The 17127-nt window shown below is 36.0% G+C and overlaps 1 protein-coding gene across 1 annotated transcript in view; it reads right to left on the bottom strand.

The window, feature by feature from the left end:
• Positions 1-17127, bottom strand: part of LOC149776332 (uncharacterized) — an 86730-nt gene that overhangs the window by 39307 nt on the left and 30296 nt on the right. The window contains exon 3 of the mRNA XM_089942843.1: positions 5891-6007. Within this exon, the coding sequence (XP_089798969.1) occupies positions 5891-6007 (117 nt within the window). The remainder of the gene's footprint in view (positions 1-5890; positions 6008-17127) is intronic.

The raw sequence follows: 17127 nt of genomic DNA, 5'->3' as shown, positions 1-17127 counted from the left end.
GTCAAACGCCTTTGCAATTTCTGTTGCTGTTTTATTCGATAATGGTTCCGCTTCCTTGTATCTGCTAGCGATATCAACAACCGTTAGCACATATTTGTATGTAACTCCGTCGACGGTATCGTGAGGAAGAAACATTAAATCAGCCTGATGGACCTCATTAGGGACACTGACAGAGAAACTCGCATATGGTATTTTTTTAGGCGGAGGAAGATATATTTGCCAGACTGCCTGCTTCGATAGCCACGATTCAGCAACGGACTGTTTTACTTTAGCGGCTTTGGCAAGTTTGGCTATTGCTGATTTTCCTCGCCAAAAACCTCGCGGAGAATAATATATCTGCTCCATTATTATTTACCAGCACCGAATACTAATTTACCTTTCATTGCGCCCTTTACCAACCAAGTTGCCAATTTCTCCTTGAAACTTTTGTCAGGAATCGCATCTATTGCGTGAATTAACCTGACATCAGCGAGATGTCGTTGTTGTAAATCCCCGCTACGATACGCAAGATCGTGATAATAACATGCGCTATCGATGGCGTTTACTGGATCTTCATCTTGTTTGGGTTGATTATTATCGTCGAGTCTGATATCAAGCCTTGTGCCGGGTCCACAGTAATTGTATCCTGGTAGATGCTTCTCTCCGGGATATTTCGCCCAAGGCAACCCAGGTAGATTTGTCAAGGAAGCTGCAATGTCTCCTCCGATTCTTCTATTTTTTTTTTTTACAAATTTGAACTTTCGCGTGCTACAAACTTCGCATTCTCCCTTGATTGCGTTCCTGTTGTTGCGTGTGACGATTTCGATTGGATTTAGCGTAGCTGTGTGAGTGCGACACTTAACACAATATAGATCCATGTATTCTAGTAACATGAATGTAATTGATTTTTCGGCCACGAAGAAACGCGAGCAAGTGAAACACAACGCGGTATTACCAAATTCGATAAGAATGATAATTATTGGCCCGTCTGGTTCTGGAAAGACGCAGTTGTTACTAAATTTGATAATGCGATGGTTAAAATGGGACAAATTGTATTTGGTTGCGCCATCCGTTGATGATCAGCGATGTTATCAAGTGCTAAAGGAATTCAGCGACAATACCGATGAGGGCACGATCGAATTTATCACGGATATCAATGAAGCTCCATCAGTGGAAAATTTAGATGGCGATGTTAATAATCTTGTCGTATTCGATGATGTTATGCTGGATAAGCAGACCAATCCGGCTAGGATATTTTCGCGTGGCCGACACAAGAACACCGATGTTATTTACGTGACGCAGCGATATACGCAGATTCCAAAGGTAATTAGGGACAATTGTAATATTTTATCGGTTTTCAATGGTGTCGATACTCACACGTTGAGAAATATTCATCAGACCTGGTGTAATGGCGATATGGACATAAACAAATTCAAAAATTTCTTCAGTCGCGCTCAGGCAACACCGCATGGTTTCATCACGATTAATCTTCATGATCCGCGTAGTAGGTATCGAATCGGTCTCGATCAAATTTATTCATAAAATTGCAGCCAAATCTTTCAAACATCGACGACACCAGAATAAATATCCCACCCACCCCTAAAATTGTTGTTTTTTCCTTGTCCAGAATCATTGATTTTGCACACAAAAATTGCACTCGGGGTTGAATTTACGCAAATTAGTTTTCGTGGGAAGCTTTATTTCTGCTTTCCGAGGCTTCTACGGAGAAAGTTCTCGTAGGAGGCTTTATTTTGGCGGAACCGTCTGGTCTGTAGAACTTCCCTGCTGCTCACACAGGATGGACGTATCCACCCGCACAGAGTAAAATGCAAGTTCACGTAGGACTGTATCACATCTGACCAAACATGACAGATATTTGCACCCACACAGGGAACAATACACGTCTACACAAGATTGGATTGTGCCTACTCACAAAGGATAAACATTTGCACATACACAGGGAACAATACATGTCCACATAGGACTGAATTATGCCTGCCAAGTGCCCACAGAAAATAGACATCGACACCAAAACAGGGAATAATACACGTCCAAATAGGACGTTTCCCTAAACTCACACAGGAGAAAGATTTGTTAGTTTAACTGAAACATGTACCTTGCTTGCATGTCCGACTTATGCTGATGATGTGATATAACTGCGAGACCGTCCAAATCATCACAGGCGAAATCCTAATATGCTGACAACCAAGCTAGCAAGTCACCGTTTGAATAATTTGTTCAGCTCTACATGGCTCAAGAATATGTAAATAAAGTTTGTACTTCTTTCACATCTGGCAATTGTTGTGCATATTTAATTTGTTTTGTGTGATTAACCTTTGTCCATAAATCAGGGTAGATTTTATTTTAAGATAATTATCACTTGTATGTAAACATGTTTACGTGGCCTTTTGACCTTGGAAATTTCTAGAGGTGGTCATATTTGTGAGTTTGATGTGAAAATGACACCTATCCTGGTTCTGTTATTGTGTCTTAGTTTTTTAAAAAAATATTTATTGTCGTTTGGATCAGAATTACTCATTATATGTGTTTAACATCAATCTTAGTCATAAAGTTTAGTTTTCTTCAATAATAATTTAGCAGGATGTTTTAAAATTGTTTATTTGTATTACAAAGTGCTCATTGATTTTAGGACTAAATTTATATTTTTGAATTATACTTAATTCATTTAAGGACATTTTAGATTATATCATTGTGATGCATCAAGACTGCTGACACATTAGCAAATTCAAGACCATTGGCATATAAAGCACATACTACTGGACTTCCTTTGGAATAGTATATACTTTTGGACTTGTGTTAGAACTTTAGGACTGCTTGGGATTTAATTAACAATAATATAATTTCCCTTTAAAGGTTTTCACTTTTTATTATTCGGAAATAAATTATTTGTTGAATTTTATAAAACTTGTTGGTTTTCTATCTTTTCTGTTGAAGACCATTTATTTGTAACACAATTTTGTATCAAAAATGCCTATTGGGCAATTCGGCCCTCTTTATGCACAGTTTTTGCACAAAACTCGTGCACAGCAATATACCATGCAGTGTGCACCTAAGACTAATAGAAACTTGCTGAATAATATCTATACTACATAAAGTACGGCACACGCACAGATCAGCTATACAAACGTACATTCATCTGCAAGCTATAAAGTTATGTGAACATTTAGGCAGAACAAATTATTAAGACTTATGAACTTCAATACTGACATGTGGCATCCCCAAAATGCTAACAACCAAGTTAATAATAATAATAATAATAATAATATAATAATAATAATAATAATAATAATAACAAAATTAATAATAATAAATTACATAGACGGTAACTCAATTAGTGACTACTCTAAATTCTCTAAATACATTCTTTCTGCAAAAATAATATGGGAAAAATAACACGAAAACAATAAACAATTCGTGTAACTATTATATGTTTATCGCTTACTGCATTTGTATGGGAAAATATGAACGAGTTTTTCGGATGGAAATAGTGCACGACCTGGGGAGTGCAGTATATCCATTGGACAAAACGAGTTCATATGTTCCCATACAAATGCAGTAAACTTTATATTATATGCTCATTTTCTTATTCTACCTAAGTCTTAATTATATAAACAAAAATACACTACAAGAAACAAAGTAACTGAATGTATGCCGTATTCCAAACTAAATACACAAGCGCAGATTCATCATACACAATAACAACAACATTATTAATGCGCACATACCTCTCCCCAGATAATTCTGAACTTAGTCGCGCGCTAGACATAACGTTCGAAAGAAAATTGCATTTTGGTCTTCTTAAAATTGAAATTTGGAGTCATTGTGAATGAATGCGTATTGACACAACCTTTCCATTTGATCGGGAATGAATATATTTTGGTATTTTTGTCGATTCTACGAAATTTCGTGATCATGGACTGGATTTATCTGTGCCAATTCTACATGAAGTACATCGAATTTCATCAGCGTGTTGACATCTGCAAGTGTGTTTCTGTTCTGTCATTGAATGTTTGAAATTATAATTTGGGAAAATATGAAGTCTTTCAATTGTAATTATCACAAAACTGTATACAATATAATGTTTATTTCATTTTGAGTGCAGTAATGAGGACGTAATTGCACTTCGAACATTGTCAAAATTACAGTACTATTTCGAAATTTGCAATCAAGCTTAAGAAGCCATGACATAGTTCATGTAATTCGGATTTGTAGAACTGAGAAAGTACAATTTGAGGAAATTCAGGATGTAAAACTGTAGGTATATTTTTTTGCCATTCTTATTACCAGCTAAAGAAGACAGTTTATGCCTTGTTACTTGCATGTTATTTGTAAGGACCCTGTCTGGTGTCTATAGTGAGCCTAAATCCGAAACATTGTATCAAAAAGTTAATGCGGAATGTGGCAAAGCAGCTGGTGTGTGGCAGTCCACGAAGCATCTGCTTTATTTCATTCAGAAACAAATTTAATCAACCAAAACGTAAAGCGTCTACTATGTGAGTGTACGTGATTTGTTTACAAAGCAGTTTATAACACACTATTGGGCACACGTGAGTGCAACATGAAGTGGACGTTAGTGCAATATCGTAAAATACTGAACAATTCTGACAATGTAAAGTTAACGGAGAAAGAAGAAGAAGAAGAAAAAACAAGCATATAATAAATATCTTTATCATACATACTTAACTGTAACATTCTCAGACGCATGCATTCACATAACATCATACCAATTTACATTCATGTACGCTCATATACACAACAATATCACATTTCCTAAATGCACTAAGAACCAAATCAATCCTGTGTAAAAATAGAAAGAAGGGGAAACAAAATATGACATGTATAGATAAATAATCTATAATCAACACAACAACGTGGCCTTCTGCAAGATTCCCAGAAAAGTTTATTCACAGTCAAGTTCATAAAAACTATTTTATACCAGGTTGTTGGAACCTGGGCCGCCTCGTATGTTTTGCAAATTATAAATATGCCCGTTCTTGACCGCATCAGTAACTTACCAAGTCCTCTGTTACGGAAAGAGCCGCCCCAATTGTAAACTCGTTCTGACACCCTTGTAGTACGTGTGTGTGTGATTACTATCGTGTGTGTGTGTATGTGTGTATGTGTGTGTGTGTGTGTGTGTGTGTGTGTTTATTGTCTAAAATTTTCCTACCCTTTGATGTTTATTACACTATCTATCTATAAATCATTTTGGTACAGAGAACATTTTCCTTATTTAAATTTAAATCTTTCAGTGACATAAGATGATAATTCATCTTTTGCTCTAATACTTATCTATGTACTTAATTATATGTACTTATGTACTTACAGACAAAATTATAGAAAATTATAGTAAATACCAAATATATGAACAATTCAGACAATAAAGTTATAACCATGATAGTACTGGCTGTTTCTACAATATCCCCGAAAAAATAATTCCACCTTCAGATATACGATAAATTATTTCACATATACCTAAGGATATAAAAGTCATAAAGATCAACATTGGCAGTGTATGTTCCTTATTCTGCATTGCATACTTTCTAGAACATATTAAATGTATATAAATGACAGCAATACTCCTAAACATTTATCGCTAAAAAATGAAAGACATTTAAGTGTCAGTTTTTTCCCCGATTTTACCCTTTTTGTCTGTTTATTTGTCTGGCTAAAATGGTATAACGGGGAAAATAATATTTTCGTTTTCACACTTTCTTCTCAGACACAGCAATCATCTGTTTATTTGTCTGGCTAAAATGGTATAACGGGGAAAATAATATTTTCGTTGTCACACTTTCTTCTCAGACACAGCAATCAAGATTCTCTCTCTCTCTCTCTCTCTCTCTCTCTCTCTCTCTCTCTCTCTCTCTCTCTCTCACGTTCTTCATACCTGAGCTTTCATGGTAGTGTTTCTCAGTTCCTGATGCAACGTTGCGTTGCTAAGCTCCACCCAATAATTGTCCGCCTGGTTTTGCATTACGGTCGACGTATAGTACTCATGAGTGTCCTGAAAGTCAAATAGATTATTTTAACGGAACGAAATACATATCTTAGGATGGAATGTTTCATTAAATTGTATTAAAAACATTTTTTATTCTTGTGATATAATTGTGTACTATTTCAATAAAAATTGTGTATTTCTATGAGAATTCAGAACAATCCTTCACATTGTTTATTACTTTAAGTTTTGGATCTCTGCAGCAAGGGTGCTGATCAGGCAAATTCCTTTCTGCTGAGTAAATCATTAAGGTTTCACGTGTTCGTGGAAAAATCTTTCTGATGGCGTACATAGATCCAGACGGTAGTCGGAAGGAAAAGACGAGGACTCTCTTTCAGATTCTGGCGAAACCGGGGAACTAAGACGTATGTCATATTTTTAGCCGTGTCCTTAGAAACTGAGTATAAGAAGCGAGAGGATTTGCTGGGCAAAATTAGTCCGTTTCGTTAGAACTCAGAGAGCTTTTCTTCCTTACAGGTAAGCTACTGTCTGCGTAAAGTTTTCTATGCAGTAGAGTGACTTTGAATGTTAAACTGCTAAAGTAAGATTTCTATCTAAGATCGTTACATTTGCAACATTGGATTATTTTAATATTTCTGTACTATTCCTTAATATATTGTATTGGAAACTTTAATTATTTGAAGAATTGATATGTACTTTTAATTTTATTTTTTGGTTATTGTAAAAGACATGGTTCGCTACCAACTTCAGACTCAGTAATAATCAATTCAGAAACAAAATGCTCTTTAAATAAAAGAGTTTAATATTTTGGTATTTTAGATTAAATTCAGTAAAACATAATTCTCCTAAATGACTGTGGTATTAGTCTGAACTATTGAATTTTAGACTCTTTAGCTATCGTGAATTTATTCGATATTTAATTATCTATAATATATTCTAAAAGGCAGAAATGATACAAATGTATGAAGATAGTAAGTGAAGTAATATCGCAGTTTTATATGTATCTCTTATATCCGTAATGTAAATTTATGAAGATTGATATTGGAATGTAAGTTTATATGCTGAGAATTTCGATAAAATTAGTCCGTTTCATCAGAACTCGGAGAGCTTGTCTTCCTTACAGCGATCCCGTGCCTCTCTCGTATCGCCCTTTCCCAAAATGCAAGGTTACATTATTTAGAAATGACACTTCATTTCGTGAGCCTGAATTCTTTCTTTCTTTCTTTCTTTCTTTCTCTCTCTCTCTCTCTCTCTCTCTCTCTCTCTCTCTCTCTCTCTCTCTCTCATTATGCCGATAGAAATGAACATTGCTAAGGGTTTATGAGAAACAAATCTCATAAAACATGTTTCCTTTATTCTGCATTCAACAGTTATATTGCATTCGACCAGTGATAATAACTGTAAGTTAAATTGTTACATAATTTAGATTGTACTTTTTGTGGCCGTCAGAATTGAATGGTCCTTTATCATACTAGGAATAACAATATCTATGCAGTATAAACAAAATTCTCCTCTCCTTAATCCAGATACATACAAATCAACTTGCCCGACGTTCGGGACAAACTCAATTTAAATTCAGTCAAGCTCAAGATTCCAAGAAACGTGCTCACGGGCAAGTAAAAAATAAGACCGGGAGTGCTGGTTTTTCATTTGCAATTCCACGATACATATTTTCATCTTATAGTCAACGTCAAGAGCACTCACATTTTCTCGCACAGGCGTGACAATGTGAATATTATGATAAATAAGGAATACATATTGATGTTCTAACTTGACAGTTGCATTTTGATCGTAATATTTGTACGTATCCGGGATTAGCCGACGTTCAGGTGCCTAAGCTAACCTTGGACAGTTTGTTGGCTGGCCGAGTCTAAAGATTGTTTTGATCGATGTCACAGTCTTTAGGTGAGCAATGCGTTGATTATTGGATGCAGCCTCAGTCTAGAGGTATTGATGTGGACGATGTTAGTATCAATTTTCATACCCGTATCTCCTTATGTTAGTACCAATAATCGTACCCCTATCACCTTGATGTGGACGATGCTAGTACCAATAATCGTACCACTACATCCTTATGTTAGTACCAATAATCGTACCCCTATCTCCTCGATGTGAACGATGTTAGTACCAATAATAGTACCTCTATCTCCTTGATGTGAACGATGTTAGTACCAATAATCGTACCCCTATATCCTTATGCTAGTACCAATAATCGTACCCCTATCTCCTTGATGTGGACTATGTTGGTATCAATAATCGTACCCCTATCTTCTTGATGTGGATGATATTAGTACCAATAATCGTACCCCTATCTCCGTTGTCTACGGGGTGCTAAAATGTTCCTATATGTATCAATGTTGTAGTGCGATTCACACTAGGCGTTTTATTTTAGCATGCAGTCAGAATGTTTGAAGTATTACAAAATATCATTAAACATCTCACATGGTCCTCCTTTATAATACCACAATTCCTGAATTTCATCGTCGAAACACGTATAAAATAGCATTTACCTTCTTCATACGAATTTTCGTTTTTGGGTTATTCGTCAGATTCATTCATTCGTCAAATACTACTTCCGTTTTCATTCTCATTTTTCGGTGTGCTATATAATGACATTGTATCCCTATTAGGAAACAAAAATAGACTGTAGTACATAATGGCGTGCTTTGAATCCGACATGCAGCGAATTCAAAGAAAATACCGTCTATCAGTGACTTTAAGTTAGTATCCGCCTTTTAAATGTGGAATGTCTTACCATCCACAATTGTTGCTTCGAGGGCTGTCATTCAACAATTAATAGCGCATCGTACAATATCTAAATATGATTTATTAAAGTCTTATTTGGAAAAGGAATTAGTTGGAGAATCTCGTGTTATTTGTCATTGTAGACAGAGTACGGAGAGTTTAACATACTAATATGTTTTCCATTATATAGGGTTAATGACTCTCGTGTTATTTGTCATTTTAGACAGAGTACGGAGAGTTTAACATACTAATATGTTTTCCATTATATAGGGTTAATGACTCTAGCATAAACCAAACATCACGAAAAGCATACCTCTATTTATGTAGTATATTTTTTATACTCGTTTCTTCTTTTTTTCACATGGCCTGTAGTTTCATTTGATCAAATGCAAGCTATATGACGTCATAGCTATGTTGGATATATGCCGTACGAGGTACTGTATATTCACACATAGCTCTGATGGAATTTATATTCCCAGAAGGAATGCTTTAGTGACTGGATATTTGGCTTATTGATGTAGTAAAATTATATGCTTGGATACATTTTGTTGATTGATTTGCCAACATTTGCCGATATTCTTTTCATAACAGAGGTGAGTTTCTAAACTCATACAGGTTAACATTTAAACGATACTGGTCATGGGTTTTGAGTGTAAGATCCATACCGTGTGGTGGCAATAATATAAAAGCGACAGTCTGCATTACGATAGTCAACCAGGCGTTTCTCTGCATAGACTCAACATATTCGTCTTGAACAGCGTGATGGATATTCTGGGTTCTCCCACATTTTCGGTTTAATTATGCGAACGGTTTACTAGTGGTCTAGGTTTTGCTTGGTATTGGGAGAATGCTATGTAGGAAAATGGGCTATAACCCAAATTAGGTCACAACAACTACTGTGTGTTTGTGTTAGCGTCGCCCGTTTATTTCCCTAATCTTCAGTCGTCTATCGATTGGAAAGACAGACGCCATATTTGTAACAGCTATAGTAAAATAAATTGGATCCAGAATTAGAAGCAAGGACAATTCACACTGTAGAAGTCAATCAATAATGAGAATACTGCGCAAGAACTGGACCAATCAAATACGGAGAAAGTGATATGTTAACGTGTTTGACGTATAAAACTTAATAAACCGGATACACTATATGTAAAATATACCGACTTTGTGATAAAGGACGAACTTATTTACGAACTATTGTTGCAAACAACGGACATAAAGATCATATGTTTGCTTTGGGGATCACAGTTGAAAGTAGGCAAAGCAAGGGACGAAGTTGTTTGTTCTACTACTCTGAAAATGTCCCCAAAGTTAACGTACAGTTACAAGTCTTTGACCTACCTGGAATGAGATTTCGAGTGTGTGTGTGTGTGTGTGTGTGTGTGTGTGTGTGTGTGTGTGATTTTTCAGTCATATTGCTACGATGTCTAGCAGTGTGGCAGTTTATAGTGATGTCCAGCAATCTGGATGTCCCACCCGATGTCATTATCCTGACACCAGGCCAGAGGCGTAGCTATGATATTTTGCGCCCGGGGACGAACTATAAAATTGGCGCCCCAGCTCCCTCCCCGTTTAATCACATTTTTGAATATTACCCTTGTTTACTTATTATAATGTAACGTTGTAAGCCTCATTTTGGCGCCCCTGTACCTTGGCGCCCGGGGACATATGTACCCCCCTGCCCCCCCCCCCCCCCAGCTACGCCTCTGCACCAGGCCGACCAGTTTTAACAGAGACCTCTTAATGCTGGGTGTTTAGCGAGGCAGTTGTTAGTACTATTTGTACAAGTCTTTGTTATTACTCGGCTAGGGTTTGAACCCGCGATCTCCCGCATCCGAGGCGGACCATCTAACCACTAGACCATCGGAGCGGTGCTGGACTGAGATTAGTTTGGATCATTGTCTGGTAGACTATGTACATTCTGAAGCAAAGACTGGTTCTGTGTGTGGGGAAAATGTATTTGAAAAACCCCCACAAAGAATTATAAATAAAATAAAATAAATTTACCACATAATGTTAGTTTCCTTGCTTGCTTATTTATCTTTTATCTCCAATCATATATTCAACAAATATTGCAAAATATGCCAATTTTTCAAAAAACAATGCCATCGGAAACCTACAATTAATATCTACCGACATGTAAACTGAGAGTCACGTTTTCTCGCGGCAAATGATGTAATCACATACCCCGGATATGAAATCAGCACGTTGTCAGTAACAAGGCACCGAATCCGGTCTCAATTTTAGGTGCCTATTTGTACGTGTTTACATATTTGCAATCGTTAGTGAGTCTATTAAATTTTATATACAGTCATTCTCTGAGCAGGCAATGCGGACTTCTGGGTACATGTTCTCTCCTGAATATTCGAATTTCTGATAAGTAAATTGATTCCACTACATGTTCTTTATGTACAATAATCAACCTTTTGCAATTAATAAGCGTCTTGTTACGAGTCTATGGTCTTACATTAAGTAACAAAAGGAGCGAAAACTGACAAGTTATATAAGAGTCAAGAAATAATTTATTTTCCAATAATACAACGTAAAAATTTAAAAAAGAACTTTACAATATTGTGAATTAGATCCCACATTGGCCTAAATGTTATATCACAATCCAAACGTGTAGAGTTCCAAATTAATTCCGGTCGTTTACCGAATAAATTCCAATATTGGATGTGCTGATATGTCAACAGCCTAAAATGTTTTAATGTGCCAAGAGTCTTGTTGTATCATAATGATATAATCGAAAATGTCCTTGAATGAATTCACGATAATGACTAAAATAGTGATCTAGTCCAATAAGTATTAATTAACATTATGTAATTCCAATGAACAACTTAGAGAAATAAATCCTCCCAAATTAAGAACGGTACACAACAATAAGAATGATTCAAGCTTTAATTTTAAGGTAGTAATCAGTAAGTTTGAAATACGCAACATTAATATTAAAAGCTACGATACTAGAACATAACCAGGGTGAAGGTCAACTTCCTTTCAAAGACATTTTAAGCTGTCATCCAGATCAAAACTTTCCAACTGAAAAACTACTGTCCTAAACTTAAATATGTTTAACAATCATTTGAATATTTAGTCAGTAATCAAAGATAAATATTAGCTATGTATTATATTCTTTACAAAACAATTACATTAGTCAGGTAGGCCTTTAACTCTGTGTTACCTATATTTAAATTTTTATTGTTGTTAGTTTTTTCGCTATGATTATATTGAAAGTATAATTGTATTTTGGACTTGACAGCGTTCAACATTAAGTTATTTATGTACCTGAACAGTAACTTTCAATATTGTGAACAAATAATACATAGCTAATATTTTTTCTTACAGTGTGGGTTAAATATTAGAAACATTATCAATAGAGATAACGTTTTTATTTGGGCATGGGTCTAGAATATTGGTAGTCCTCGTGATAAACATGTTGTACACGATGTATACGACATTCTTTATTGTAATTTTAGCAGCAGATTTTATCTGTTGTAGAACTTAGAATTTCCTAGAAATGGACTTTGGGTAATTACATCATATCGCTACTTTTGTGTCTTAGCTTTTTTTAATATAATCTTGTTTACTTGAAAAATTATTTATTCTTGCGATAACATTTGGAGCAGAATCATACGTATTTTTGTGTATAGTTTTTTATTTGGGTAGAACTATTTAGGCAAATTATTATTCTTTACAAAGTGCTCAATCGTATTACTGGACTGAAACATTAGTCTGGAATTATAGTGAATTTATACAAGTGCATTTTGGATTATATTATTGTGATTGATTGGTAGACTCTTTGCACATCATCACACTTACGGCCACTGGTATATTAGTAGATTAAAGACAACAGGCATATCGACATCTGGATTTTTTCGAACACCACTGAAATTGAAATAGAACTTTATTCATCAGATTTGGCGATAAAACTATTTGGACTATTTTGGATTTAATTCGCATTACTGTAAGTTCTTTTTATATTTCAACTTTTACAATGGAAATGAATTATTTGTTGAATTTATAAATCGTTTTGGTTTTCGCTCTTTTTAATTATTTAGTTTAGGGCCACAGAGTCGTAATAGAAAATTGGGGGCTCGTCCGGGATACGAATATCTTAAGGTATGACAAAATACAAAGGAGAGGAGTCTTCAGCCTGTCGATAACATTCTGGATCTCTTGCCCATACGTGATAATCATCTTCAGGCTAGGTACTGAACTCCGTAAACAGTTAAAAGAAAGGATTATGTTGACAGACATAGCCATGTTAATCATGCAGATATTTTAGTTGTGCCTGTCCCACAGAGTGAGAATTTAAACGACGGAATGCAATCAGATTGTAGTGAGTTTGGTGTAATCAATCTTCGGAATTCAAAAATACTGAATGATCTAGACCAAAGTGTTTCATTTCTACAGCCACAAAAAAAGAGTGAACTGAAGCAGCTATAATTTGAATATGAGCACATGTTTCTACCATCACGTCAAAGTTATAGAATTTCACTTATGAAACATTAACCATACAAGAAGAACCCTCTCAAACAGTAATGTTTGAAACAAAAAATTCAGTATCTGCTGGAGATCGATTTCGTAGAACCAAGTGAGAGTGACTGGAGTTCACAATGTATTCTTTTACCGAAACCAGATAATACTTTCTGCCAGATAATACTTTCTGCATATGCACCGACTATAGAAAAGTGAAAGGTGTGACCAAAATAGATTAATTTCCAACGCCAAACATCGAGAACTGCATTGCCAAATTGGAAATGCAAAATATCTCACCAAATTTGACATTTGAAAGTGATTCTGGCAAATTCACCGACGGAAAAGGCAAGGAAATTTTGGCACTCATACTCCATGTGGACTTTATCAATGTGAAATAATGCCGTTTCCGATAAAAGGTTCGCCGTGTAGTCTTCTACATTTAATGAAAAAGGTAATATCTGGTCAAGATAATTGTTATGCTGACATCGATGACGTCATTATCTGCAAAGACAGCGGAAGATCACTTTAAGACGATTAAGAAACTATTTGACAGACTCATTGATACAAATAAGACAATTAAGTAAACTTGTGTTTTGCCGTACTTGTCTTACATTTCGAGGACGTGACGTAAGTAGCATACAAAGCTAATCATATAGACATAAAGGTCAGGCTATTTCTGAATTCCCTGTGCCTATCAGTAAAAAAGCAGCTGGTGCGATTTTTCTGGATATTATTCTGGATATTATGAGATATTTCTCTTCACTTTTTCATAATTGCTGAACCCCTGACCAATTTGTTGAGTGAGAAAACCAAGTTCCATTGGTTTGAAAAATGTCAGGAGGGTTTTGATAAGTGAAACGATATTCTTAAAAGATTGCACTTGTTACTTCAGCTCCAAATTTCAATCATTTAAAATGTCAGTTGATGCAAGTGACGTTCAGTTTAGTGGAGTATTGATTGATGAAGACAAAAATGATGTAAATCACCCTGTCTGCTATTTTTTCTATGAAATTAGATAAGCAAAATAGAAATTATTCCACAGTCGAAAATGTTTAGCTTTGTTAATGGGTTTGCAACAGTTTGAAGTGTATAGTATTAGCTCAGAGCCTTCTCAAATTATTGCATTCATGGATCACAACCCACTTACATTCACTGGAAAGATGAAAATCACAAATCAGATATGATTAGGGTTGAGTGTGATGTTGCAGGAATTGTTATTGACATCAGGCACATAAAGGGAAATAATAATCTAGTTGCAGATGCACTTTCACGTGTATATAAGTATAGTATTGCTTCTGTACGTTTTGTGTCATTCATAAAACTTTATCTTAAGTTATTTTTTTGCATGTATATTTGACTAATATCACTGGACAACAAATTTTTACAAAAGTCATGTTACTGAAATAAAATTAGTCAATTCTTATCAATTTTTATGTGCTGAACACGAATATGACAGTCAAATTGCAAAATTGGCTCTAGTTTTTTTGTAATCTGCAAGAAATTAATGTTTACATAACGAAATGCATTCCAATAGTAAAAGGTCAACTGTAATAGCCTACCTATAAAAAATCAAGTCATTGACTACATCTTAGATTTCTTCGCCTGTCTCTTGTACAGCTGTTCGGGAGCATCTCTGAGGAGTGTCCAGCAGTAGTCAGCCAGCATTGTAGTGGATCATTTTCCCTGGTATCTTTGTTCCATTGTTGCGATATCTTGATGAAAACGTTCGCCGTGTTCATCACTAACAATACCACAGTTGCTAGGAAAGAAATCCAAATGGGAATGAAGGAAGTGAATCTTTAGAGACATATTGCAGCCAAGTTTCTTATACTTCATCAACATGTCTTCTACTAGTTCCTTATAGTTTTCTGCCCTAACATTTCCGAGGAAGTTTGTAGAAACTAGGCGAAAAGCATTCCATGCTTGTTTCGCGTCACCTTCCAGCAAGTTGTTGAACCGGTCATCTTTGAAAAGCTCTCGAATCTGAGGACCCACAAAAACTCCCTCTTTAATCTTTGCTTCGCTGAGTCGAGGGAATTTTTCATGCAGGTATCGGAATGCTGGCAAAGTCCGGTCAATGGCTTTCACGAAGTTCTTCATCAAACCTAGTTTGATGTGAAGGGGTGGTAGCAAGATTTTCTGAGCCTCAACCAGAGCTGGGTGTTGGATATTCTTCTCTCCAATGGCTACATTCTGCCTGTGAGTCCATTCCTTCCTCATGTAGTGCATTTCCCTTGCTCGGCTATCCCACTCGCATAAGAAACACATGTATTTTGTATATCCTTGCTGCAGTCCCATTAAAAGGGCAACTACCTTCAAATCACCACAGAGGTGCCAGCTGTACTTGTTATACTCAATGGAATTCAGTAGCTGCCTTAAGTTATCGTATGTCTCTTTCATGTGGACAGCATACGCTACTGGAATAGATGGAAGAATGTTTCCATTGTGCAAAAGCACAGCCTTGAGACTCAGTTTCGAAGAGTCCACAAATAGTCTCCATTCTTGTGGGTCATGAGTGATTTTTAAAGCATTCATGAGGCCCTCAATATCGGAACAGATTACTTTCCTTTCTGAAGAAAGGCTCCAATTGCTGGTGGCGCTTTCGATATGCAGTAATTGTGACATCTTCTTCTAGAAGATTCCATTGTTGGAGTCTTGATCCTAGCAATTCTGCCTTGTTCTTTGATAAGTCCAAATCACGAATCAGGTCATTTAGTTCTTCCTGTGTTATTCTGTGTGGGGTTGATGATGCACCACAGTGAAAATCTGGATCACTGCATGCTGATGGACCAGGAGAAGAACAGGTCGACTCACCTTTGTCTTCGTCAGATGAATCAAGAGAATATTCTGCTGGAGGTTCTGGAATAGGAAGTCCCTCACCATGTGGAACTGGTCTCAATGCAGACGGAATGTTTGGGTAGACTATTCTCGACTTCTTTCGCTTCGTTATTCCGCCGGAAAGAGGAGGAACCAAGCAGAAGTAACAGTCATTTAGGTGGTTGCTTGGCTCTCTCCACACCATTGGGACTGCAAACGGCATTGATGACCTTTTGCAATTCAACCACTGTGAAAGCTGTGTTGTACATGTAGCACAGCATATATGCGGAGCCCAAGGCTTGTCTTGGTCACCAACCTTGCATCCGAAGTAAAGATGATATGCCTTCTTCACTTGAGAATTGATACTTTTCTTCTGGTTGGCAAATGTCACTTCCTCACAAATATAGCAAAAATTGTCCGCGGTATTAACACACTTTCGAGGCATTACTGTTCTTTATTGTACGTAAATGGATAAAATAATAAGTTTTATGTAACAGTAGCTTGAACTGTCTCGCACAACGTCTAAAATATTTTAAATGCTGAACCTATCTGATTGGGCTTTATATAGTACACTGCTTACGTCAGCTTCAGCAGCCGCCTGGCATTAGTATAATAGGCCTACACATGTATAGTACACTGCTGACGTCAACTTACTTCAGCAGCCGCATGGCATTAGTATTGCATTGCATCAGAAAATGATGCAATCAACTGTGGATCATGTGAGCATGATGGTATTATGCAATGTTACATCATTATTCCGGATGTTGCTGCAGTCCTACTGGAGAAATTTACACAGTGAAACATAGAAAATGAGGTATATGAATATCTTCAAAACGAGAGCCAATACAAATTTTTCACGGTTATATTCGTGTTCGGCACACCAAAATACTACAGATTAGGTCCTTTTCAAGTCAGTAATGATTTCACTGTTGACCAGTGTATTTAAAAGAAAGTTTTGATGTATAAATCTTTCTTTTTATGAGGAGAGTTGTTATGTATATTTAATTTGTATTGTTGCAAGTTTTCTCCATTATAATATGGTATGTAATATGGTACGTATAATATTATCTTAAATGTGACCTTGTCTAAAATCAAATTTATTGAGTAAGAAAACAAAGTTTCATTGGTCT

The sequence above is a fragment of the Sinohyriopsis cumingii genome, chromosome 18 (genome assembly GCF_028554795.1).
Source record: "Sinohyriopsis cumingii isolate HCF-2022 chromosome 18, ASM2855479v2, whole genome shotgun sequence".
NCBI lineage: Eukaryota > Metazoa > Mollusca > Bivalvia > Unionida > Unionidae > Sinohyriopsis > Sinohyriopsis cumingii.
This window is presented reverse-complemented; position numbering and strand designations above follow the sequence as displayed.